We start from the raw sequence: 23794 nt of genomic DNA, 5'->3' as shown, positions 1-23794 counted from the left end.
CACTGATAGACCCCTCAGTAACCGAATCTCAGTGTAGACCTTCATGATATACCCTGAGTGACAGAATCCGAGTGCATGCTTTAATGATAGAACCCCTCAGTGCCAGAACCCCAGTACAGACCTAAACAATAGACCCCTAAGTAAAACAATCCCAATGCAGATCTCTATGATAGACCCCTCTGTGACAGAATACCAGTGTAGACCCCAAAGATCAACCCCTCAATGACAGAATCCAAGTACAGACCTCAATTATAGACCCCTATGGACAGAACCCAAGTGCAGACCTCAAAATTATACCCCCCTCAGTGACAGAATCTCAGTGTAGACCTCCATGATATACCCCCCCAGTGACAGAATCCCAGTGCATACCTAATGATAGACCCCTCAGTGACAGAATCCAAGTGCAGATCTCAATGATAGACCCCTCAGTGACAGAACCCCAGTGCAGAATTTAACTATAGACCCCTAAGTGAAACCATTCCATTGCAGAGCTCAATGATACACCCCTAAGTGACTAGAGTGAACGAGTATGCACAGTGTCACAAATTAGAAGCCAGTGATGAACAGTGTCAGTAGCAGAGGAAAGATCTAGGAGAAGAAGGGAAAAGTTGCCTTGTGACTTAGCTCTGATGAGGTCATTGGCCATTTTAGTAAAGGCTGTTTCGGTGGACTGGGCAGCTCGAAAGCCTGACTGAAGAAGGTCAAGGAGAGAGTTGGTGCTCAGGTAATTGGTGAGTCTTTTATAAACAACACATTCAAAAAGTTTGGAAACATATTGGAGAAGAGAGATAGAACAGTATCTAGAAGGTAGGGAGGGGTCTAGTGTTTTTTTTATTAAGATAGGGGGAATAATGGCATGTTTAAAAGCAGAGGGGTAGATACCAGTAGAAAGGGGAAGGTTGAATAGTTTGGTTAGTGCGGGTGCAGGGTGGAGGAGTGGGAACGGAGTAGATCAGGAAAAATTGGGTTAAGTGAACAGGTAGTAGATGGAGATGATGAGGGAAGAGAGAAGACTTCATCCAGAGTAACAGGGCTGAGGGAGGTTAGTGAAGATTTACAGGTGGAAGGGGTGGGTATGGTTGGAGTAGCACAATGAGCAGAGACATTATGTCTGATTTTGACAATTTTATCTCTAAAGTAGGTGGCTATGTCTTGGGCAAGGAAGGTAGCGGTGGAGTTTAGGAGGGAGTTCATGGCTTTGTAGTCCATGAAGTTTGCGCTGAGGCCAGATTTCCTCCACTCCTCAACAGTCTTTTGTAGCTGTTTGGTGTGATTGTTGTGCCAGGGTCCGGGTTTAGTAGTACGGGGGTCAGAGTGGCAGCTTTACCTGGAGATGTGATTTTAGGGAGGGTGGGGGTTAGGGACGTAAGGCAGTTTAGGAATAGGTTGTGGTCAATGTCAGGGATATCTCTCTGCCATTGACCAGGTCTGGGATGTGGCAAAGAAGAACGAGAATTAGATAGGTTGAAGGTGATACGGTTGTAATCAGAAAAAAGGAAATGGTGAGTTGTCAAGGTGGTAAGGTTGCAGAGTTTAGAGAATACCAGGTCTAATGCGTGTCAGACGATGTGTGTGGGGCCGTGATGGACCCATTATATCCAATCATCTGCACAGCATTGCGCCAAAAAAAGGGCAATTATTTTCTTTCTAATCCAAAACTTTGGTGATTTTCCACTATGCATTACACATTTATTACCAAGGAACACTGGAGTGATATTTATTTTGAATCAAGATGAGTGGCGTTGTAAATGGAACCTTGGTCTCTTTTCAACTTTGCAGTATACCAGTGTTGCATTGCATGCTGAATCACGCATCCCAGTCGGGGTGTTTGGGAACTGTTTTGTGCGTTTGATTGCGTTCGGAGAGGTTCAAGCAAAGTTTCCTGTAATGGCGTGTTTCTTCTGACTGTGTGGTTGCTTTTTCTCTTTACAAGGCGCAGTTGCAGGTTGAGGTGATGTTTGCCACCCCTGGAGGCATAGCAAACATTTGCTATGTGCCTATAAGTGGCTGACTAGGTATTTTTTTGACAGAAAGTCTTAAAGAAGCCTTAGGGTCCATATAAATTGGAGCATGGTATGTATGTGTTTATTTTTTCAGCTCAGAAATTTGTAAAGCATGCAGTTACTGTTTATAGCCTCTAGTCACCATCCAGTAACATAAAATGAACTATTTATATAGTAGCTGCGCCATTCATACATCTGCCCCGTTATCTGTCAGCTATCATTCACTTCCGCTTTCTGCAAACCATTCATTCATAGCGTCGCCCTGCCAACAGCAGGGAGCTTGAAGAAACGCCCCGTATATGAATATAACCAATCAATCGAACGTTTCACAAGAGGCTGAATGAGTGACGGTGTCGTGACCAATCACTAGTCCCTGGCACACATGTTGTACTTTAGCACTGCTCAGCCATTGGTTAGGAGTTGTTTAAAAGGGACAAGTCTGTAGTTTCGGTCGTGCGCCGTGTACCGGAAATTGGAGGGAAGCGTTCTGTAGTGGTTTGAACAACGGTAAATGAAGAAAACGACCAGTTGTGTAAAACTTCCCTTTATTGCCGGCCGACCAACCTTGATAACGGTATAGAGCCATAAACGTGTAAGTGTTTTTAAATATGTTCGTGTTTTATAAAGTTTGTTCGGGCATGTTTATTGTTTGTAGTCCCCTTCCTGCTCTTTTTTTGGTTATGCTGGGTTGTGTTATTCCAATGCTGCCATATGTGATATGGCTGCCTGGAGTCTGATGAGGGTGTTGTAGAGACCGGTGCTTAATGTTTGTCTACAATGTATCATGTGATAGGTCACTGCCTTCCATTGCATACTGGTTGTGTTGCATTAATCTGAGTACAAATGCAGCTGTTAGGTTCACATAATATCTTAATGTTTGGCATCTTTAGAGTACACATTTGCAGCTTGTTGTATGGTTTTGGTGTATTGTGTCATGTTTGGGAATTGTGTCATTCTGCACTGGCCAGTTGGCTGAAGATCCCAACACTTGAAAAGGAAAAAGGTGAAGACAACTTGTGTTGAATTCACACCTGTGCATGGTAGTTATTTTATTATTTTTTGTTTTTTCTTTTATTTTTATATTTTTATGCAGGGTTTATATAGTGCCAACCTATTATGCAGTGCTGTACAATTAATAGGGGTAGCAAATGAGACAGATACAGACAGTGACAGGAATAGGGGAGTGCCCTGAAGAGCTTGCAATCTAAGGTGTCACACAATAGGAGTGCTATAATGTGCTTGCTTTGAGCTTTGTTGTCTTGCTGCATTGGGAAGAATTTTGAAATGGCACTGCAATGTGGCTAAACATGGAATATTCAGTTGTGAATCCATCCTATACACATTTGTATTATATATTTTCATCCATCCTAATGGCACCGCAGTGTTGCTGTGACACTAAAAATAAGTGCCGGTTCTTCCCTTTGGGAGCTGGTGTTAAAGTGTACCTAAACTCAGAATTTTTTCTTTACATAAAAGAATAGCCAACCCTTTTGTGTAAGGTTAAAATTCTGTTTAGTATTTAAGTGTTTACCTTTTTTTTTTTTTTTTTTTTTTTTTAAAAGCTGCAGCACTGCTCCCCTTAATTCTCAATTGTCTAGGCAGCGCAGAGCCTCCTGGGATACCTACGTTGCACGTCCCGGCAGGCTCTTGGGTGCTCCTTTTGCCAAAAAGGAAAGTTGCTGATCTCATGAATGCCCAGTAAGATCATCAAGTTTTTTCTATCTACTTACTTGATATTGTTCCTGCGTTGGTTGACGTAGGAAGAAAAACCCAGAAGAACATAGAGAAGATGGTGGTGCCTAGCACGCAGGCCCTAAGACGGGATGCTGGGCCGACACGGCACCCAATGGAAGAACCCTCTGGACAGATTGACTGCTCTGCTGGATTGAAGAAAGTTTTTTTGTTTTGGGTTCACTTCCTCTCTAATGAAGGCATGGATACCAGTACTCTAAGTTATTGTGTCCACTGATGCCAATGTTAGCGGTAATGTTGCATACGCTGACATCAATAATGAAAGGGTTTATTATGACTGCTGACGACTCTGGGGCCTATTATTGGTACCAGTGATGTGAGTGCTAAGGCTATTGTGTTGACTGACTGAAGGGGTTACTGTGACCACCAATACTGGGGATATTACTGATGCCAGTAGTGTAGATATTGTATGTATGACTGTTGTTTGGCTGCCAACAACAATGCTGGGAATTATTGTTATGCTCACTGATATCATTTCTTGAAGTGGTGGTCACTGTCACCAGTGCTGGGGGCTATTATTGGGTCTACAGATGCCAGTTATTGTTTGATTTATGAACCTTAATGATAGAAGTTGTGTCCACTGCCCTGATGCGGGGGGGGGGCCCTATTGTAGATCAATGTTTCCCACTTTACCATCAGTGTGGTCATACACTGCACAGATACAGAGATTCCAATTATATTGCATTACCACCAGCCAAGAGTTTATTGTTTAAATGAGTAATAATTTAATAGGAGTTCACATGCAGTCTTCTCCCCAGCTTTCTTTAGCTGGGCACACCACCTGGCACCAGCAACCACCTGGTTTTTAGGTGGTTACTGATGAGTTGGGTCACAATACAAGGGCTGCCACCCACCTACATATTCTTACATACCCCAGCTTAAAAACTCAATTCTGAGTTGAGCACTGACATGGTTACATTGCCTGTTAAATGATATAATTATGAAAGTTCCTATTGGCTGGCTGATTTTAGGACTATTTACACCAGTTTGAAATTAAGTGATTCATGGTGGTTTCGGTAAATGACCGATATTGGGGATATCGATATTTTACCTAATTTTTAACAAACCATACTGGATCAGAAATTGTTGCAGTGTGTAGATCTTATTTTTTTATTCAAACATATTTATGGATTCATCAGAAAAGTGATGAATAGGCAGTTTAGAGGTGTTTATGCCTCATTTGCAATTAACTGGAGACTGACACTTCTCATCTGGGTTGCCACATTAGAAATCTGTTTTCAGTGTTGAAGCATAATTGCTTGGTCTGCACAGTTTTTATTTATATTTTTTTAATTTCTTAAACTCCCATACCACTATTGAATGAGTTTACACGCAAACCCAAAATCACATATAAAAGCCCATATTGCTTTTATGAGGGTTTGTAAGAGTTTCTAGGCTTTTAAAGCAGGCAATTAAAACTTTTAGAAACTCCTGTAAACTCGTCTAATTGCTTGTCAATGGAAGCACTTTTTAAATGCTTATAATCTCTTGCAAATGCTCCTATTGATTTCAATGGAAGCGTTTCTTCCCTGTTACAAGAAGTTGAAGTTTTTAAAAATCAGCAAGGAAAGTTCTCTAAGACTAGGTCTAAACCAGGAGTTGGCAAACACCGGCCTTAAGGTCAGATACAGCCTAGCCAGTAGTTTGTTCTGGCTTAACGCCCCCTGCTCTATCCAGCCTAATGCCTGCGGATCAGCCAGGGGGCGTTAGGAACTGCCGGAGCCACTAGAGCTCCGGTGCCGCCCCATTGCAGTTGCTCCCCTATTTACTGCAGCCAGTGTTGATACTTCTGACACCGATAAAGAGGGAAAGCTCCTTGAAGGTAAATGCCTTTCCTCCGCAATGCATACAGAGAAGAACTTCACTTCAGGGGGTCTTCCCCGGTGATGGGAGGAGTTATTAGGCAGGTCCAGTGTGCTCCCACCCACCCCATAAATGGCCTATTGGTCATGGTGGATGGTTTTTAAACATCTGAGTAGATGAAGCCTTTAATGCTCCAAAATGTGCCTCTTACAAACTCACTGGTGTAGACTAGCCCATTGGAATTTCAGTTATAGGCTTTAAAAAGCTCACTTTAAATGCTGGTGAAACGGCTCTAGTAATTTATAATAGTATATAGCAATATATACCAATATACACAAACATATTTCATGTCCACAGCCCCTTTTTGCATATTAGTCATGATCAGGGCTAGAATAAGTACTGAAAAGCTTTTCAAAACACTAATTGAATAAAAAAACATAAATGTTTAGGCAGATATCATATTTTATTAAAAATTGCCCTCAAAGTCAAGTTCTGGTTTGCACCCCCCGTTCATATAACATGTTTTATGGTTTGTGTGTTAAAAGAAATGCAGTGACTGCTATGGGCTGCTCAGTATTCGTAGAAGCAAAGACAGTGAGGAAGTTCAGCAGTGGTTTCCTGTGTGACGGGTAATTCTCTGCCCCACCACAAAACTTGTGATCAAATTATATATAGCATGTGTATTTTATGGGTGACTTAAAGCGTACCTAAACTCAGAAATGTCACTTTACATAAAAGGGTACACAACCCTTTTATGTTAAGTGAAAATGCTTTTTTTAAGGCAACAGTCTTTTTTTTAATAAAAAAAAAAGGTGCAGCACCTCTCCCTAATTCTCAACCACCTAGGCAGTTGAGAATGAATGGAAATGCAAAGCCTCCCAGGATATCGGTCAGAGGTCTTGGGTGCTCCTTCTGCACATGCCCAAGCATCTCCGCATGCACCGTGAGATCGACAATTTTTTTTTTCATCCTATGTCACCTGATCTTGCACTTGGGTCGGGTGACATAGGAAGAAAGGATAGCACTGGCCAAAGCGCCGGCTCGCGGACGGATGCCAAGACTATGCGGGACCTGTTGTAAGAGACCTCTGAGACCTCTGGAGGGATCTGACTGAACTGCGGGATTTAAGGTGAATGGACTTTTTTGTTTAAGGGACTTTTGGGTTTAGTTTCTCAAAGTGTTTGTATAGTCTTCATCTAAATTTACTGACATTTTGCCCTGATCATTGCAAAAAGCTTCATTTCTAACTAACTCAAGTTTATTGACATCACATGCAGGGACTAGTAAGCACCAATATACAGCGAAACCTTGATTTAAGGAGTGACCCTGCTAACAAGGATTTTTTTTTGGACTTGGCTAATGAATATAGACTCGGCTAACATATGTTATAGTGGATGCACAAGCGAACATAAAGCAGCTGCATTGAAGCTTTCCACTTTCATAATGTTGAAAGTAATCAGTTGATTGCAAAAGTGGAGGTTAGACTAGTTTCTACTTTTATAATTATTTTGAACAATACATGCATATTCAAAAGTGGTATTTTTTGTGTATAAAAAAGATTTTTCTGACAAAACAGCCTGTTTATACCTTTATATGTAGATACTTTTTATGTCCTCACCAGCAGAAAATATGAAGAATACGATCAGTGTTTAACTTGGTTTCCATTGAACCCTGGGGTTTTTCAGTGGTTGCTTTGAGCAATTTGTACCTTTTGGTTCAGTTTACTTGACACCAGATTTTTCTTGCTGTCTGTAGCAGCAACATTTTTCCCACTGACCGCCACAAATGTACTGTGAGCTTTGAATATAGTAATTATAGCAGGGGTTCCCTGAAGACCTGAAAGTTATTTCAAGGGTTCCTCCATGTTAAAAGGTTGAGGAAGGCTGCTATAGTGTCCCTTAAGTGACATATTTGAGTCTGGGGGGGGGCTGCTGTCATCACATCCAAGATGGCGATACCAAGCAATGGTTTTGGACTTTTGCATGTCTACACAAGGGAGGTCTTTACAGTTAAATAACATGCATGAAATGTTAATTACACATAATGGTAGAATAGTTTTGATGAAAAAATGGTCTATGTTCTCTTTAAGGAACACTCCTAATATTCTATGTCTTCAAGGCTTTCTGATTTTTTTGATCAAGTATAATACAGTAGAGATCCTGCAGCCTGAAATGTTTGAATGTTGAAGCCGCTTAGCAGTCCTGAATCATTTCTTGTATGCTTGAGAGAAAAGGGTTGTGCTGTCTGTGCTATGAAAATCTGAAGAATGAACAAAGCTATGCTGTTCTGCATGGATTCCCTGCCACTAATATCTACATGTTACAACAGTGTAAAGAACCTATTAAAATATAAATAAAACCTCTAGCAAGATGGTAAGAATGCCATTTGTGCTAATTACCTGACTGTATTGGCATTTCTTTCCGAAGGCAATGACATGGAACTAATTTGACATCAGGCTAAAGCTATGTCCACACATGCAATGGTTCTGATTCAGGGATGATATCGGATGAGAATCTTGCATGTGTACAGTACTCATCGTGCCGCACCGTTCTCATACCTGTCCATAGAGCAGAATGGTGCTGTATGTACAGCACTCATTCATGCATTGTGCAGTCATTTGTCATTGGAAATGATTGTGTAGGATCCTTTACAAGGACAATTATTGTACATGTGTACCTAGCCTAATGTTTTAGGTATCCACAAAAACTGACACAGGGAGTGTCTTTCTCCAGTGGTTTTTATTATTTTGCACTGGACACTGTAAACCATTAATGGTTTGTTTTGTACCTTCTGCTCTGTGTATATTATACATACATATATCTTTTGACAGTGTTTTGTTCGCTAAGTGCATTAAATACCTGCTGATCCTGCCAGGAATCCACTTCTGTGCATTGCTTTCCTTTCAGTTAATACTGTCCATAGCTATATTTTTGTACTGCAGAACCCCAAAAGGGTGACAAATTTTTACATGGATCTGAAGTCAACATTGCTCTTTCATGGATGCAGTAAGATTTGTCAACCTGGGAAAGAAAACGTGCTGCTGACAGGAACACCAGGTATAATCAAGGAAAACGGTCACTATGTCAAGGACAGTTGAGCTGCAATAAATTACTGTTTTGTTCCTGGGTTTAGTTATGCGTTAAAGATTAAAGATGTTATTCCATGACCGTATATCACCTAGATGGAAGAGGTGAAGTACTTTTGACTTAAGAATCTCATTTGGGTCTTTGGCTTGTGGGATTATGTGCACCCTGAGATTTAAACTTTTGCTTGCCAACTCTTTTTGTTTAGAAGGATTACTTATTTAAAAAACTCCCCTCCATGCTTATGTACAACAAAAAAGATGCATTCAACTGAAAGTTTGTTGTCTTTGCAACAGGTTCAACCGGAGATCATTTACTTGTGTTCAATGAACACAATGGACCATGAAGATGTTTCCCTTCTGCGGGCAGAGTTGCACCGTGTGTCTGCAGAACTACAGGTGACCACCCAAGAGAAGTTTCAGGCGGCTAAGTATGGACTGGCTGTGTTGGAGCAGAATGCAGAATTAAAGCGTCAAAACTCAGACCTAGAGTCTGAATGTGAGCAGATGAGGTTGGAGCTAAAGCAAATGAAGGAGGTAGGAGATAACTCATGCTTTGAGTTTTATTCATTTTTTCATGTGACAAAATTATCTGAATACAAAAGCATCCGAGAAGGGATTTGATTTATTAGACAGCAAGTGGACTCTTGGAGGTGATGGAAGCAGGAAAAAGCTAGCAAGCATAAGGATGTGGGGAAGCTAATCTTCAAAATAACTGGTCTTGTGGCTTGTTTTATCACAGTGGTTAGTATCTACCAACAATGATCCAAAGTATAAGAAAGGGTACCTGGCATACCTGAATCATTGATGCTCAGAGCTCCCTGTAGCACTAACTGGTGAAAAACTAATACTAGCTTTAAGAAAATGGTGTCTGAGCATAAAGTGCCAATGGGGCTTGGTCTGCCTTAATGTTTTCTTGCGTAGATCATGCAGATGATCATGCAGTTTTGTGTAATGCACTATGGGAAGCAGGCAGGTCAGCGGAGGCAATGTGACTTGCTGGATCTGCTGTCAATTTGCCAGATACCACAGAACACCTTTTGGAAAACTTGTAAAGGCCTACACAATAAATGTCAGATTGTTTTTAATGTTTTGAGTAATTGGTGAAATTGGCTATGGAATGTTAGTGGGATTTAGAGGTACAACTAGTCTGATAAAATTTTATGATAAAAAAAAATTAAGGGCCATTTCAGAATTGCAATTGACTGCAGTGTTCTACCACTGCCTCAAATACACTTGGAACTGCTGCCATTTTACCTCAATGAGAATGGTTTGCACTTTGTTGTGGTTGCAAAGGATCAGAGTGCAGTTCCTCAAAGCAATAGGTTGCTTCTGACTGCAGTTGGGCAGATCATTAGACCACAACCATTATGGCTAAAAGGAACGTCCCCTAATGCAAATTACACAGCAATCTGCAGCAGGTCTCAACTGCTCCTATTCCCTTAAATGGGGAAAAGGTTGGAAATGCAGATTGAGGCAGACTGCTGCCGTTCACCCCATGGGTTTGAGATGACCTTTAGTCCATCTTTTCTGACAAGATAGTCAGTCCTTTAATGATTTGAAATAGAACCTTTAGTCAATATCCAAAGAAAATTGGAGGATGCTTCACAAAGCAGTATCTTGAAATGCATTTTAAAACTTCTATTACATAAACTTCCTCAGAATGGTTTTGTGTATTTGCATGGTGTCTTATCTTCAAGGTCATATAGGACTAATCTAGAACACTTGTTGGTTTTAGTTAGTGAATACCTGGGGTGCAGCAGAGTCAGCTATTTTGAAACCTAAAAACCACATCCTGTAACTTGAATGAATGTATCTAAATATGTTTTACATTGAATATTTGAAGCATAACCTACATAAAAGTGAGACTATTTGGCTTATTTGTGTGTTGGTCAGGCTTTTGCAGACTTTCACAAGAACCTTAAAAAAACAGTTGCTGATGGAGAAAGCAGAGAGGAAAGCTTACTGAAGGAATCTGCTTCCAGGGAAGCTAATTTAAACACAAAGATTGATGACCTCCAGAATGAAATGATGCAGATGAAGTTGTCTGTTTCTGAAACAACTGCAGATAATGAACGCCTCAACCTCATTATTCAGAACTTGACAAAGGTAAGATAAGACACAGTGAGACTAACTAAAAACACAATTCCAAAAGCTGCTTATACTGTGCATTGTTGGCATTATCCTTAACTGTGTATAGCACCCCCTACAACCCCTTTTATTTCTTGCTTTGAAAAACAAGATCCACCACCCAGTTCTCTTTTCAGAACCATATCTGGGTCTGGTGGACACCTTATCCAGCATTGTTGCTTGATCCCCTTGCTCGTTCTTCAGTGCTACAGTGCCCTCTTCATGGACAAATATCTTATCACAAAGACACTAAGAAGGGATGGGGAAAGCCCCCACTTCCTGTACACAGGAGCAATAATTTGGTGCTAAGGTATTACTTTGTCTGTGACACATCTCATAAATGCCACCACATGGGTAGTACATGTTGCATATATAAAATAGGTGTGCTTTGAGTTTAGAGATGCTCAAAATCAAGATCCACTTGTAACTGTAGTTTTCTGATAAAATAAGGAAGTGATAAAGATGCTATATTTGTCCCTTTTGGGTAGATTTATCAAAACTAGTAGTTACAAGGACAACAGGAGAGGGTAACTTTTTCCACTGCCTGTTCTGATTTTATGTAAGGGGGGGAAAAAGGCAATTTGGTTTTCATGCTAACCAAAACCAGACTTTTGGCCTTTTTAAAAAAATTTACTTCAATCTATCAGGAGTTCAGGTTTACCTAAAGACAATTTGCACACAGTTTGCTAGACATTACACCAGGCTGTAATGTAGGCTTGTGTATTCAGGATCAAAGCAATGCTGATTCATTGCAGAGTACAATTGCTGGCTTGTCTTGTGGAAGGCCACCAAGAAAAGTCAGGGATCTCTCTGGCTGGCATCAAGCATAAAAGCCTTTTTATATTCTGCGTTCCCACACTGGAAAGACCTTCATTATACATTTCCATGATCACGCTTTTGCTGCACAATATCTCTATTTGCTATCATTGTAAAAAATTGCAGCTACATGTTTTTCATGTAAACTGTCAGTAAAAAGTCAATGAACAATCTGTTTGTCTTTTCTGGTTTCTTTTTTAGCCTCTTCATTTATGCTAATTACATATTAAAACCTTTCTATTATATCTCTTTGCTACTTTAAACAATGCAGATCAATCATAGCTAGTGGTAGGGCCATACAAAGGCTACTGAAAACATCACAGCACCCAAGAGCACTGATGCAATTGAGTTACCGTGTTTCCCCGATGATAAGGCAGGGCCATCAAATAAGACAGCCCCCCTTTTTAGGTAAAAATGAAAAATAAGCCACCCACCGATTACTTACCAGAATCGCATGGTGCGGTGGGTGACTCCGTGTGTGTGGTTCCTCCGTGCGTCCTCTTCATGAAGAGGAAGTGACAGGACTGAAGTGACTCCGCCCATGCAAACACACGTGACTCCGCCCACGCAAACACAGGCAGCTTCCCTCATCCCTCCCTAACGGAGACTGCAGATGGGTAAATAAGGCATCCCCCTGAAAATAAGCCCTAGAGCATATTTTGGCCATCCAAAAAAACATAAGACAGTGTCTTATCATCGGGGAAACAGGGTAGTGCAAATATGAAAATGCCTTAAAGTGGAACTAAACTTGCAATACTCGCCTGTCCCTAGTCTCCATGTGTCGTCAGGCCACAACAGTCCAAGACAGTCGTCAGGCCAGGATGATGAAACTTCAACACAGGAGTTTGTTCATTCCCACCATGTGCAGGGGAAACAGGATTGCTGGGTATACAGTCAACAAACACTTGCACAGTTCAGCTTTTTTTTGACAGTTTGCCAAAGCAATCAGACAGGTAGGGGGGATTATTGCAGAAGGGACATTGCCTGTCCATTTCTGCAATAATGACCAGCCTGATCATGAATTTTTATTATGGAAAGTTAGTTCTGTTTTATTGGGTATATGCCAGTCTTGAAAAATGGGTGATCTAGACTGTTTTAATTTGCCTACAGACAGCCCAAGGTAATGACTATCTATGATGCTGGCATTTATGATTGAAATGCAATCCAGTTCATGAGGGCCAGGGACATTCGGGCTGGGAAGGAAAGAGCTAGGTGGTATTAGATGTCCTCCAATAAGAAATGAGAAGGGCTCTGAACTAATACAGAATCTAATGCACACTGTGAAGTTATAATATGCAGTGATATCGGAGTATACCAGTTTAGTACTGGAGTCGAGCATGGCTGTTTATAATCCCTGTTGAAAAGACTTTAAACTGTTAATTTCACATTCAAGCTAATGTAGATCTCCATTAAATGGGAGACCTGATGGAAGTTGAACACAGTAAAAATACTTTGTAGATACCTCGTCATTTGGGGGGAGGGAGTAAAGAACTTTTATTTTGTAATACTATTGGATGATTAAAACCAGTCAGTTAATTGTACAAATCAAGGAAAAAATCAGTGTTCTCCTCAGCCCATTCTAGCTGGGTGCACCTCCCAGCACTTAAGCACCCACCTGGCTGTTTTTGGGTGGTTACTAATGAGTTGGGTCACAATACAGGGAATGCAATCTGCCTACAATTTCCTGCTGCCAGCTATAAAAAAAAAATTCTCAGTTAAGCAATGAAATTTTTAGTTTGCTAAGATAAAATTCTCTAAGCTTGGGAAATGAGGTGAAGCTAAATTTAATCATCAAATATATGGACAAACACATTTTGTTGTTCACTTGCTACTGATTGGACATTCTTTGCCAAGTGAGTTTTTACTTTGAAGGTGACCATTCCCTATCTTCTAGGAATGTAGGAATGAAGAAACTTTGAAGATTCATTATAATCTTATAGTCCCAACTTTAATCTGTGGTTTCTCCTTCCCCCCCCCCCCGGCTCCTTCCTTACTTTAGGCCATATAGTAGTGATAGGGGCCAGTGGATTAAACCACCAAGACTATTTTTGTTCTGCTTTCCCTTGTCACTTGTAATGGTCTGCCTTTTATATATTTTTTTTTTTTTTTTTTTTTAGGACACTGGAGTTACAGAGAAGACGCAGTTAGGTAATGAGATAAAACAGTATAAACTTAGGGAAATGCAGCATTTACAAGACTTTTCTGACCTTGAAGAAGAGAATATTTCTCTTTTGAAGCAAGTGTCTGTTTTAAAGGAAAACCAGGTAATTTTTATTTATTTTCATAGTCTCCTCAGGGTGCATAATGCTAAAAGGAATGTCTCACTTCAAGTACCCATTTTAAAAACAATGTTTTTTTTTTAATGGACTTTTTTTTAGACTGTAGCAGAGCTCTGCTGAAGTTGTTTAAATTGTACCATGGTCTAATAGAAAACCAGATGGTGGTTGGTTCCTTTAGTAAATCAACATGCAGGTTTAGGAGCAATCAGTCACCTCATTAGAAAAGTTGAGGGCAGAAACAGACTCGGTGAACAGATATTTGATAAACATTTGTGCACAATATTATAAAACCTTACACAACTATATATACAAAGCAAAAACTATACCAAATGTTTGCATTTTCTGTTAAAATATTTGGCGTTCTTGGTGGCATAAGGCTTTCCCATAGTACAGAATAGGGCTATGCAACTCAAAGCTGCAGTTTTGGGAGAAAGTACCCAGTCCTTAATATAGCATTAACCTGATGAGACAAGTTTCACCCTTTTTTACTGTGCAGACCTATAAATACAGATTCAAGAAAAAGTACAAATGCCTTTTCTATTTAGGCAATATTTGCTTATGGAGGTCAGCGTTTTCTTTTTAGAAAATTAGTTGACTGTTCAGCTTGGGCAGGGGGAAGGGGGGGTGTATGTGGGATGTACTAGATGAACTTGGTCTTGTATTCAGTTACAAAATATATATATCAAACTTTGTGAAGAATTTGACTTTGTTCACACATGGACAAAAAAAAATCACTTTTTCTTTTGGTCATAGGTGCACTATGAAGGGCTAAAACATGAACTGAAAAGAAGAGATGAAGAAATAGATATATTGAATGAGCAAGTGGATGAGCTGGTACGGTTAAAAGACATAGCTGAGCAACAGCTCGAGGAGACTTTGGAGACACTGAAGAGTGAGAGGGAACAAAAGAATGAACTCAGGAGAGAATTGAATGGGCTCCAAAGCTATGACTCCATAAGAAACTTGCAAATCAATTTTGAAGATTCAATCAAAGAAGAATTTGACAGTGGATACAAGTCTAATGGAGATGTCTTAATGTCCACCCCATGTAACTGCAACCCTGAACGCAAGCTGTCCACGGATCTCTTTACTGAAATTAACATGACTGAGATCAAGAATTTCAAGCAGCAGTTACTGCAGGTATATCTTGACTAGTTACAATGCTTGCCTATGTAAAAAATGTCTTATACTTGTAGATGGATGAAGTTTTTGTAGTTTGTCTATTCCGCCAGGTACTACCCAAACTGGACTTTATTTATTGGATCACAAGATGCAGTCTTTTGCATTGATAAATGCTATGCACAGAGCTTTTATTGACTATTGCTTAATATTCACTTCTATGGTTTATGATGTCTCTTGGTATTTACTTAGTATCTATTTGTTATGATATAAACCAGCAGAATGCTGTTTTTGGTATGAATGCATAAAAAATGGTATAAAACATATAATGTAATGGGGTAAAAAAGAAACAATTTGAAGGCTTTTACAACATAAGGCTGAAAAACCAACTTTTTAGGATGTGCCAAACCTGAAAGAACTCTTAAGACGGTTGTGGATACACTCCAAAACATGAGGAATTACTACTTGCCTGTGTCATGCTATTGTTCCATTCATGACTAGCCATTGTTGGTAATTTGTATACCATGATATATGCATTTATAGTAAATTGTTATGGGTTTTGGTGATTCATTACATTACAGGTCTGAAATATTTGGATGACAGGGACATCCTATTGAGGTTATAGCACACCTTTTCTTTTATGGACTTGCTTTGTCCCTTGCATGTCAATAATTATTGTAAATCTTTCTGGTGGTTTTTGGTAGAGTAGGTTTAGTAGCAGTGACATTTAACCAATAACTTCTAAAAAGGTTGAATGTATTGCTTCTTATCCATCCAACCAAGCTGATAAAGCTGACTGAACAGGTCCTATTCAGTTAGATACTGATGGCTCTTCCATAACCTGGCTTGCTGGGACCTCTATTGACATTAGCAGTAGGATAAATATAATATATTGTATGTATCGGTCTAGTTTGTGTATGTGATTTTGTTTATACAGTGGTACCTTGGGTATAAGTCCTTAATCTGTTCCAGGTCCTTGGACTCTTACCAAACAGGACTTATACCAACAAATTTTGCCATAAGAAAGAAAAGGAAAATGATTAATCCGTTCCCATAAAAAATTCTATTCGCATATACATTGAAAGGGCTGTAACAAATTTAAACACTGCACTAAAATACATAACTACAAAAGCAATTGGATGAAATGAAAATCAAACCTCACTTTACCTTACTGAGAAGAGTGGAGTGCCTAGGATGGTGCTGAGAAAGGAGGAGAGGTTATGTAATTCAGAGTTATAGCGCAGCGGGTTGTTCACTGAATGGTAGCAACTGGCGTACTGACGCTCATGGGCAGTCATGGCTTTGTCTCAAGAGAGGTAAATAAGGGAATAAGGAACAAGCAGGCAGTGTTTACTCATTTCGACCCATACAAGTTCTAGCACAAAGGTTGTATACCGAGCAGGTAAGTTGGCCTTCTTTGAAAGAAGACGTATACCGAGGTACCACTGTATAGGGTGATTGCATTCCTTTTTACATATACAAACTACCATATTGGTAGTGAAATGCATTGCTTGCTGGAGTGGAATTTTTTTAGGCTGGCTGTTCTTGGCATTACCTAGCATGGCCTGCATGCATCACCTGATGCTGATCCTTCTTAATTGCAACCCAACATATTGATAGGAATAGTTCCTATAGTTCTAAAGAACATGTTTTTTTCTTAACAGTTGAGATGTTCTGCTGAATGATCTTATGTCAGGTTTTTGTGTCATGCTTTTTATAGGTTTTGGCGACCTTTAGCATTTGAATTAAGAATGATGATAGATTTCACCACAAAGGAATGACACGTACCCTGGGTATCTACATGGGCATTTCCCTTAATCTGGAAACATTTCCTTACATTTCAACAGAACATGTATTTGTGGGAAATGTCAACTATTGCATTAACCATTCTAGGCAGACAAGTTTTAGGTTTGGTCTCCTTTAATACTAATTTTGTTTCTGAACACACAAACCCTAAGCTAAGTGTAATGTTGTATTCCTTTTAGTTTTGTGCTTTGAATGTTACTTGCAGATATTTTGAGCATGGGCACAATTCCTGTTATGTGTAAAACTGTACCATATTCTGAAAATCACTGCTTCCTCATTTACCATGAGGAAGTTTGCTTGAGATTGTTATAAAACATGTATCTAGCCACAAAACTGGCTAGTAGTCTACTGTCACATATGGTGTAGGATGTTTATGGAGGCAGTTGCTTCATTATGTCCCCTTATAAACAGCTGACTGGAACACATCAGCCACTTGGTATCCTGCCACTAGCTTCAGTGTTAGCAGCTTTTCTTTTTGGAGTCACTCAGCAGTCATCTTCATTTATTATAAGCTGTACTTTTCCTTGCTACTCCAAGGCATGGACTTGAATGGTTGGATTTTTATAGAAGAATGTTGTTGTTGTTAGCCTGTACAAAAAGGTTACCATTGAAATTTTACTCAGAAGGCTACAAATAGAGGCATAAGATTTTTTTCCTAAATAAAATTAAAGAGGAAATTTTAAGCCGCTTTTTCTATTATAGGCTTGTTCTAGATTGAATGTGAAGCAAAACCTCCTTGATTCCATAGGAAAAGACTAATAATATATATAAATTTTAAGGTTGGCACCTTTGATGTCCATGGATCCGCCAGGATGTTTCTAAGGATGACTGGCACACTAATTCCCAAAGCATTTAATATTGGACAGGCATTGTCTTTGTAACAAATACTTTTTTTCTTCACACATCCATGTGTAAGTTGGTGGCTCACTGTTTTTTTTTTTTTTTTCATTGTTATTCAGTGCTAGTAAAACCTGGTCTTCATGGTGGGAACTTCAAAGTATTGCAACTTTTGCAATTTTATTTTTGGCTTCCTTCATACTTGTGTGCATTAACAGTGTAAAATGCACACATGTTAATTCCAAACGCATGGACATGTACTGAAGTGTCGCCATTCATTTTGTATACCACCTTGGTGCACCAGTCACTCGCCATAACAGTTCCTTGTAATCTAAAAGCAACACACCAATGTGGATGACGTGTGTTGTGTGGTATGCAGCTTTGTAAATGCATTGTGGCCCATTTCAAATGTTGAATCTGCTAACACACCTCACTCCGGAGATGATGACTTAACCTATTCATATTAGAGCAGAAACAGGATAGGGACAACAGAAGCACTTATTTCGATTTTCCAGGATATAAAGGGATGCAGTGTTCTCACCAGAATTTTTTTTAGGTTGGGAGGTAAGAAGCAATTGGCAGGCCCTGTATTGTGACTGTTCAATAATTGCCCAAAATAGCTGGGTGGTTCACCGGGCTAAAAGGGGCTGGGGAGAACATTGAGATGTAGTTCCATAGACCTCAGATGTCTGAAAACAATGTGATAAGTCAGCACAGGAAGTTACTAGCTCATAAGATTTTTGGCATTAACTAAACACTTGTCATGTATCAGTGATATACCTAGCAGACCAAAGGTACCAAATAAAAGTTTATGGTTGGTTTACATACTTTTAAAGGACTATCAACAGTCCATTCTTTTCAACAAATCTCCTCCCAGTACATTGTATGTGTTTTTAACTAGTTTTTTTTTAAATTTTTTTTTTTTTGCTTGTGTTAATATGCAGCATGGAACCATCACCTTGGATATGGTTTATCCAGTTCCAGCAGACTTAGAACTGTTACTTGACTTTAATAAAGTATTCTTTTTGCTGTTTCCCCAGCAGCTGCTGTAAAGTTCATGTAAAGTGAGGCAGAGGAGCTGGGTCAGCACAGTGAGTAATTGGACATTACCCCAGGAGAGGGCAGTAATGCACAAAAAGCAGGGGACCACACTAGGGAATCAATCGATTAAATGTTCTTACAAGTCCTAAATGCTTATTGCAAGTCAGTGTTTATGGGTGCAAAATAGTCTTTGCTAACAAACAAGAGTCTGTGTTTTTCTCGTGTTATTCATTTTACCAATTCAGACATCTGTGTATTCTATGTACAGTTCATAATTTCCTCACAAATCCCTTGAGGAAGCTGAATGGGGAAACACATTGGGATACAAGATGTTGCCCTCAGTCTAAAGCTACGTACACACTTCCAATTATTATCGTTGGAAAACGAACGACGAACGATCCTGCACGATATACACGAACGATCGTATAGCACCGATCCTGCACATAGAGGTAACGACACGATCGTTCGTAGATATTGTACACACAATAGATACGATCGTTTAAGCGATAGAGGAACTATGTGCACGACAGGAAAGTGAACGGACGTTCGTTCATCACGCATGCTCTGAACATGGACGATCAACGAACGACCGTACACACGAACGATGTTCAACGATCGTCGTCCGGTCGTTCGTTTCCAACGAGTTTCCTCGTTCATCGGCATCGTTGGTTACTTTTTTACGAACAATTTTTTTGCCCGATCGTTCGTCGTTCGATTGGAACGATAAAAATTGGAAGTGTGTTCGCACCTTTACTGTATTTGTACTTCAGGTTATCTGTGAGGTCCTGATTCCCAGTTGAATACTTTTGGAAGTGACCTATTTCTGTTAACTTGCATACTATTAAAGTCAGTGTCTTTTATGATGTGAAATATAATACACAATGTTTATTTGCCCAAAAAACCCACTCCTTTCCTTTTTTTGTATCTAAAATTTGGGTTTGGCAAATTAGTATTTTTGAAAAAATAGAGTATAGCTAGGTTCCGTTTGGTACTTTTGCTTTGTCAACATTTTTCAATACTTAGTGTCGTTCTAGACAAACCTCTTTAATCAGTTAGGGTAACAAATTTATGGCCTTAATTGTGGATATTTTTTGTATTCACTTTTTTATTTTTATTTTTTCAGATTGATCGTGAGAAGTCTGACTTGGAAAGTCATATACAAGACATGCAAAAGACTCTGGATAATGTAAAGGAGGACCTGTGTAATGAACAGCAGAAAAATGCAGAGTTGGTAGAGCAAATCAAGGTGTTCCAGCAAGAAAACCTTCCCAGACAGGAGCTGAACAATGGCAGTAACCTTGTAAAATGCTCCTGTGGCCAGGAAAAAATTGAATTGGCCAGACTTGATAAAGAGCTAGAAGAATTTAGGCAAAAATCTCAAATGTTTGAGGAGAAGTTCCAAGAAGAGAAGCAAAAGTTGGGGAAGATCCTACAAGCTTTTTATGAATCACGGTCTTATAAATCTGATATTGATCGAGGTCTGTCCGATCTTCAGGAAGAGTTGAGGGCATCACGCAGGCAATATTGTGACTTTCAGAGCAAGCTTAATCTTGTCCACGAGGAGCTCTTGGCCTTTATACAAGAGCTTGCTTACCTCTACAACCGTGTCTGCGTGAGAAACCACCTGATGCCCAACAGTGCCATGCTTGATTATTATAGAGATGGTAAGGGTGCAAAGATGCTTCTCGGGAAAAGAAAATCTTCAGATTACTTTGGCAAACTTTTGATTAGCCCTGACACAGAGATAACTGAGCTTCACAGTGGCGAGCGATCCCCAATGAGTAGTCCTGACTCTACTCTGGGGTCAGATTGTGCAGACTCTCCTAGAGAACGTCTTAGCGTGACTCATCTTTTAGCAATTGTCAAGGACCAAATTAAACACTTGCAGGGTGCTTTTGCCATATCCTGGTACCAGACATCACTGGACAGTATTGATTCTGAAATGGAAAAGGACAAAGAGGTTCTTGTGGAGGAAATTGTTAAACTGAATGCTTTGCTCAGCACTAAGAGGGAACAAATAGCTACTCTGAGGACTGTTGTGAAGGCTAACAAGCAGGTACCTTTTGTCTTTACCTAGGCTCCCGGTTATTTACTATTTATTTTTTTAAGTGTTCCGCTGTGATGTTTTATAATTGTTAGTGTTTTTGTGTGTTTTTTTCATAACGTAATAAATTAAAATGGGTTTCTAAAAGTTTGTGTTTATTTATTGGACATAGATTAGGGGTCCATTTATTTTTGCTCATTAAATGTGCATGTTCAGTATACCCTGTATCTATAATGTAAATACCCTTTAATATATTGAAACCCTAAATCAAAAAATGGAATATTGCAGCCTGCCTTATTGGTTTGGTAGATTCATTAGTTTTCTTAGTTTTTCAGTACATTTTCTATCCATGCAAAAAGGTTAAAAATAAGCAGATAAATGAAAACTAATAGCTACATGTGGACTGGAAGCTGTTATACTTAAAACATTTTTTTTTTTCTTTGGTTTAGATGGGCTTTAAAACAAACCTGTTTTGCCCACACAGGTTTCACTTAATTGCCCAGCCTAGCAGTGTACACTTTTCACCACTCTTGGCAGCCATTTGGAGCAAAGAAATGTAGAGTTGCCAAAGTTGTAGCTTATACAGTGCTACAGATTTCTGTTGACTGCTAATAGGCTTAGTTCTATCATAGTGGGTGATAAAGCACTGGTTATTTCCTTCAGATACTGGTCAACAGAATGGTGGGGGTACTAAAGTATTAAAATGCTTGGTTAGGTAGGAAATTAAAGTAGATTTTTATGCAGAGCTTTTAAAATGCAGACATAAAAATAATGCCGGGAGCCATTTAAAGTGTTCTTTTTTTTTTTTAAATTATTTAATGTTTATTTTTAAATGTTACCAACACAGTAGTATTTGGATCAGAAGGACTTGTCCTGAAAAGGAAGCGAGAGAATCATGAGTCATACTGAACTGTTGAACAATGCACTGTGTATAATGTGTAATTTTAAAACCTTTTTAGTAATCTGTTTAAGTAAATCTGACATGACATCGCATTGAGTAAAAATCCAGTTGTAGTGTAATTGCTTATGTTAAATCTTGGAATCTGCTTCTGTGCTTTGCTAAGACTCCAGCAACTTTGGCTCAGGTTGGTCAAATCCTGACCAAGTTGACATTAAAGGGTTCCATACAATATCTTCTGTTCCTACTGTTTATAAAGCCTTCTTTATACTCCTTCTTTTTCTATATATTGGGGCCTGACTTTTTGACTAAGCCCTACAAATAGGATGTTCCATTGTCCCCTGAGACTGCCTTGCCAGTGGCAACCTTTTCAGACAGGTGCACAAAAAGGCATTTTTAATTTACATTTTGGCTAAAAAATTTCTTGTGGCATCTATTTATTTTTTTAATGGGAGTATAGGCTAACAAGTTTACATCTGTGTATGCATATTCCAAATGTCAAACACAGAAAAATGGTGATCTTCCAGAAACGGTGCTCCATTTAGTAACCTTGTAATTTTAATTGCACCTGAGGTATGGTACTATTGTCACCCCCACGTAGTTCCTTTTGTGGAATACATAGCAATTTATTTTCTCTTCCTCTCAAAACTAGAGTTGGTGTTTTTTGCAACTTTGCAATGGCATGACCAATACAGCATTTATGAATTAGTTGAAGGCTCAAATGTATCATTGACCCCTTATCTTACACATACTTACTGCTTAAGGCTGTGAAATAATTTATTGGAGCAATTCTGTAGATACATGACTAATGACACTGATCTGTAATAGAAGCAAAATGTGCAAGATGCCAACACATTCAGGTTACTATAGTTTGAGTCAATTTTTGGTTTCATCTAGCTTGTTAATAGAGGAATTGTAGGAGATTTTCTACTTTAAAAGGGTTAATAAAAGCATTTGTTGAACCATGAGTGGGTAGTTTGTCAATAACTTCTAGGTTGCTTTTGCAACCTGATTGCAATGCTTGGACAAAATAAAAGAGAAGAGAAGCAACATATTAGAGGTTCAGCTGTTACTTTGGAGAGAACCATGATTTTCTAGGATTACACTTTTATTTTAGCATAAAGTCTGCTCTGGTGACTGTAACACTAATTTACCAACATCTGGACTGCAAAAAAATTTTGGTACAATTTCCTGCAATTTTAGGATGGTTTTGAGGGCCTAACAAAAAAATTCAGCACGCCATAACCTCAACCTAAATGGCTTGGGTGCCATTGTCATCACCAGCTGGATGAATAACCTGTCTCTTAAGCTGACTAATTTGTACCTAGCTTCATGCAGTTGAAAAGATTGCATGGTTTAAAGTTGATGATTTTTGTAGTAGTCTTCTGACTGAAGTTCAATTTTCATAGCAACAGGACACCAGCGTGAAAAACTATGCTCAAAAATTTTAATATTTTCTATATAAAAGGAAAAAAATTGGGTAAAGTAGCCATCAGTTGTGTTGCAGTGCTCATGTAGAAGGGTAAAGTAACAGATGAACATATCAGTGTATTACTTTCCTTTTCCCTGTCCAATGTCAGGCTGCAAAAGGGGTAAAGTATTCAACACAGAAATTCAGAACACCCACTCTGCTAGACAAGTCTGTGCTTTGTTGTAGATTCATGTAAATCTCCAGATATACAAAATGATATTCTAATCCTTTGGCAGGTAAATAGCACTCCAGGTTAACTAGATAAGATGAAATACATGTGGAAATGGCTTTGTTGTCCAGGTTTACAGTAAGCTGTTTACTTGATGGACAGGTCTTTAAAGGTAGCAAAATCTTAAATTAAAATCAACATTTTTATTAATCATATTAAAAATAAAAAAATCTGATTTATAATCCAAACTTTAAAACACTTGGTGGTTCTCACTAGATGATCTTGTCTACACATTACAAAAACTTCTGCTTCATTAAGAAATCTAGTCTACAGAAAATCAGTAATCATCAAATTTAATAACAATTTTCTATAAATCTTTATTTATAAAATAAACTTCCTTCCTTGCACCAGGACTTACCGAAAGGTGCTCTCAAAAATTGACCTTGGACATCAGGAGACAAGTTCCTACTAACATGTTATCAATACCAATCAGATATTATATACACATCAAATTACTAAATTATAGTCCTTAACTAAACACAAA

At 39.0% G+C, this 23794-nt stretch overlaps 1 protein-coding gene across 2 annotated transcripts in view; it reads left to right on the top strand.

Annotated features, from left to right (window-relative positions):
* Positions 1-2456: 2456 nt before the first annotated feature.
* Positions 2457-23794, top strand: part of LOC140343114 (protein bicaudal D homolog 2-like) — a 33822-nt gene continuing 12484 nt past the window's right edge. For both annotated transcript variants that reach the window (XM_072429623.1, XM_072429624.1), the window contains exons 1-6: positions 2457-2595; positions 8938-9177; positions 10537-10749; positions 13704-13850; positions 14619-15005; positions 19792-20724. In XM_072429623.1, the coding sequence (XP_072285724.1) occupies positions 8968-9177; positions 10537-10749; positions 13704-13850; positions 14619-15005; positions 19792-20724 (1890 nt within the window). In that variant the 5' untranslated portion in view covers positions 2457-2595; positions 8938-8967. The remainder of the gene's footprint in view (positions 2596-8937; positions 9178-10536; positions 10750-13703; positions 13851-14618; positions 15006-19791; positions 20725-23794) is intronic.

Source organism: Pyxicephalus adspersus, chromosome Z (genome assembly GCF_032062135.1).
Source record: "Pyxicephalus adspersus chromosome Z, UCB_Pads_2.0, whole genome shotgun sequence".
Classification (NCBI taxonomy): Eukaryota; Metazoa; Chordata; class Amphibia; order Anura; family Pyxicephalidae; genus Pyxicephalus; species Pyxicephalus adspersus.
Note: the sequence above shows the minus strand (reverse complement) of the source record. Positions and strands in the feature narration are given on the sequence as shown.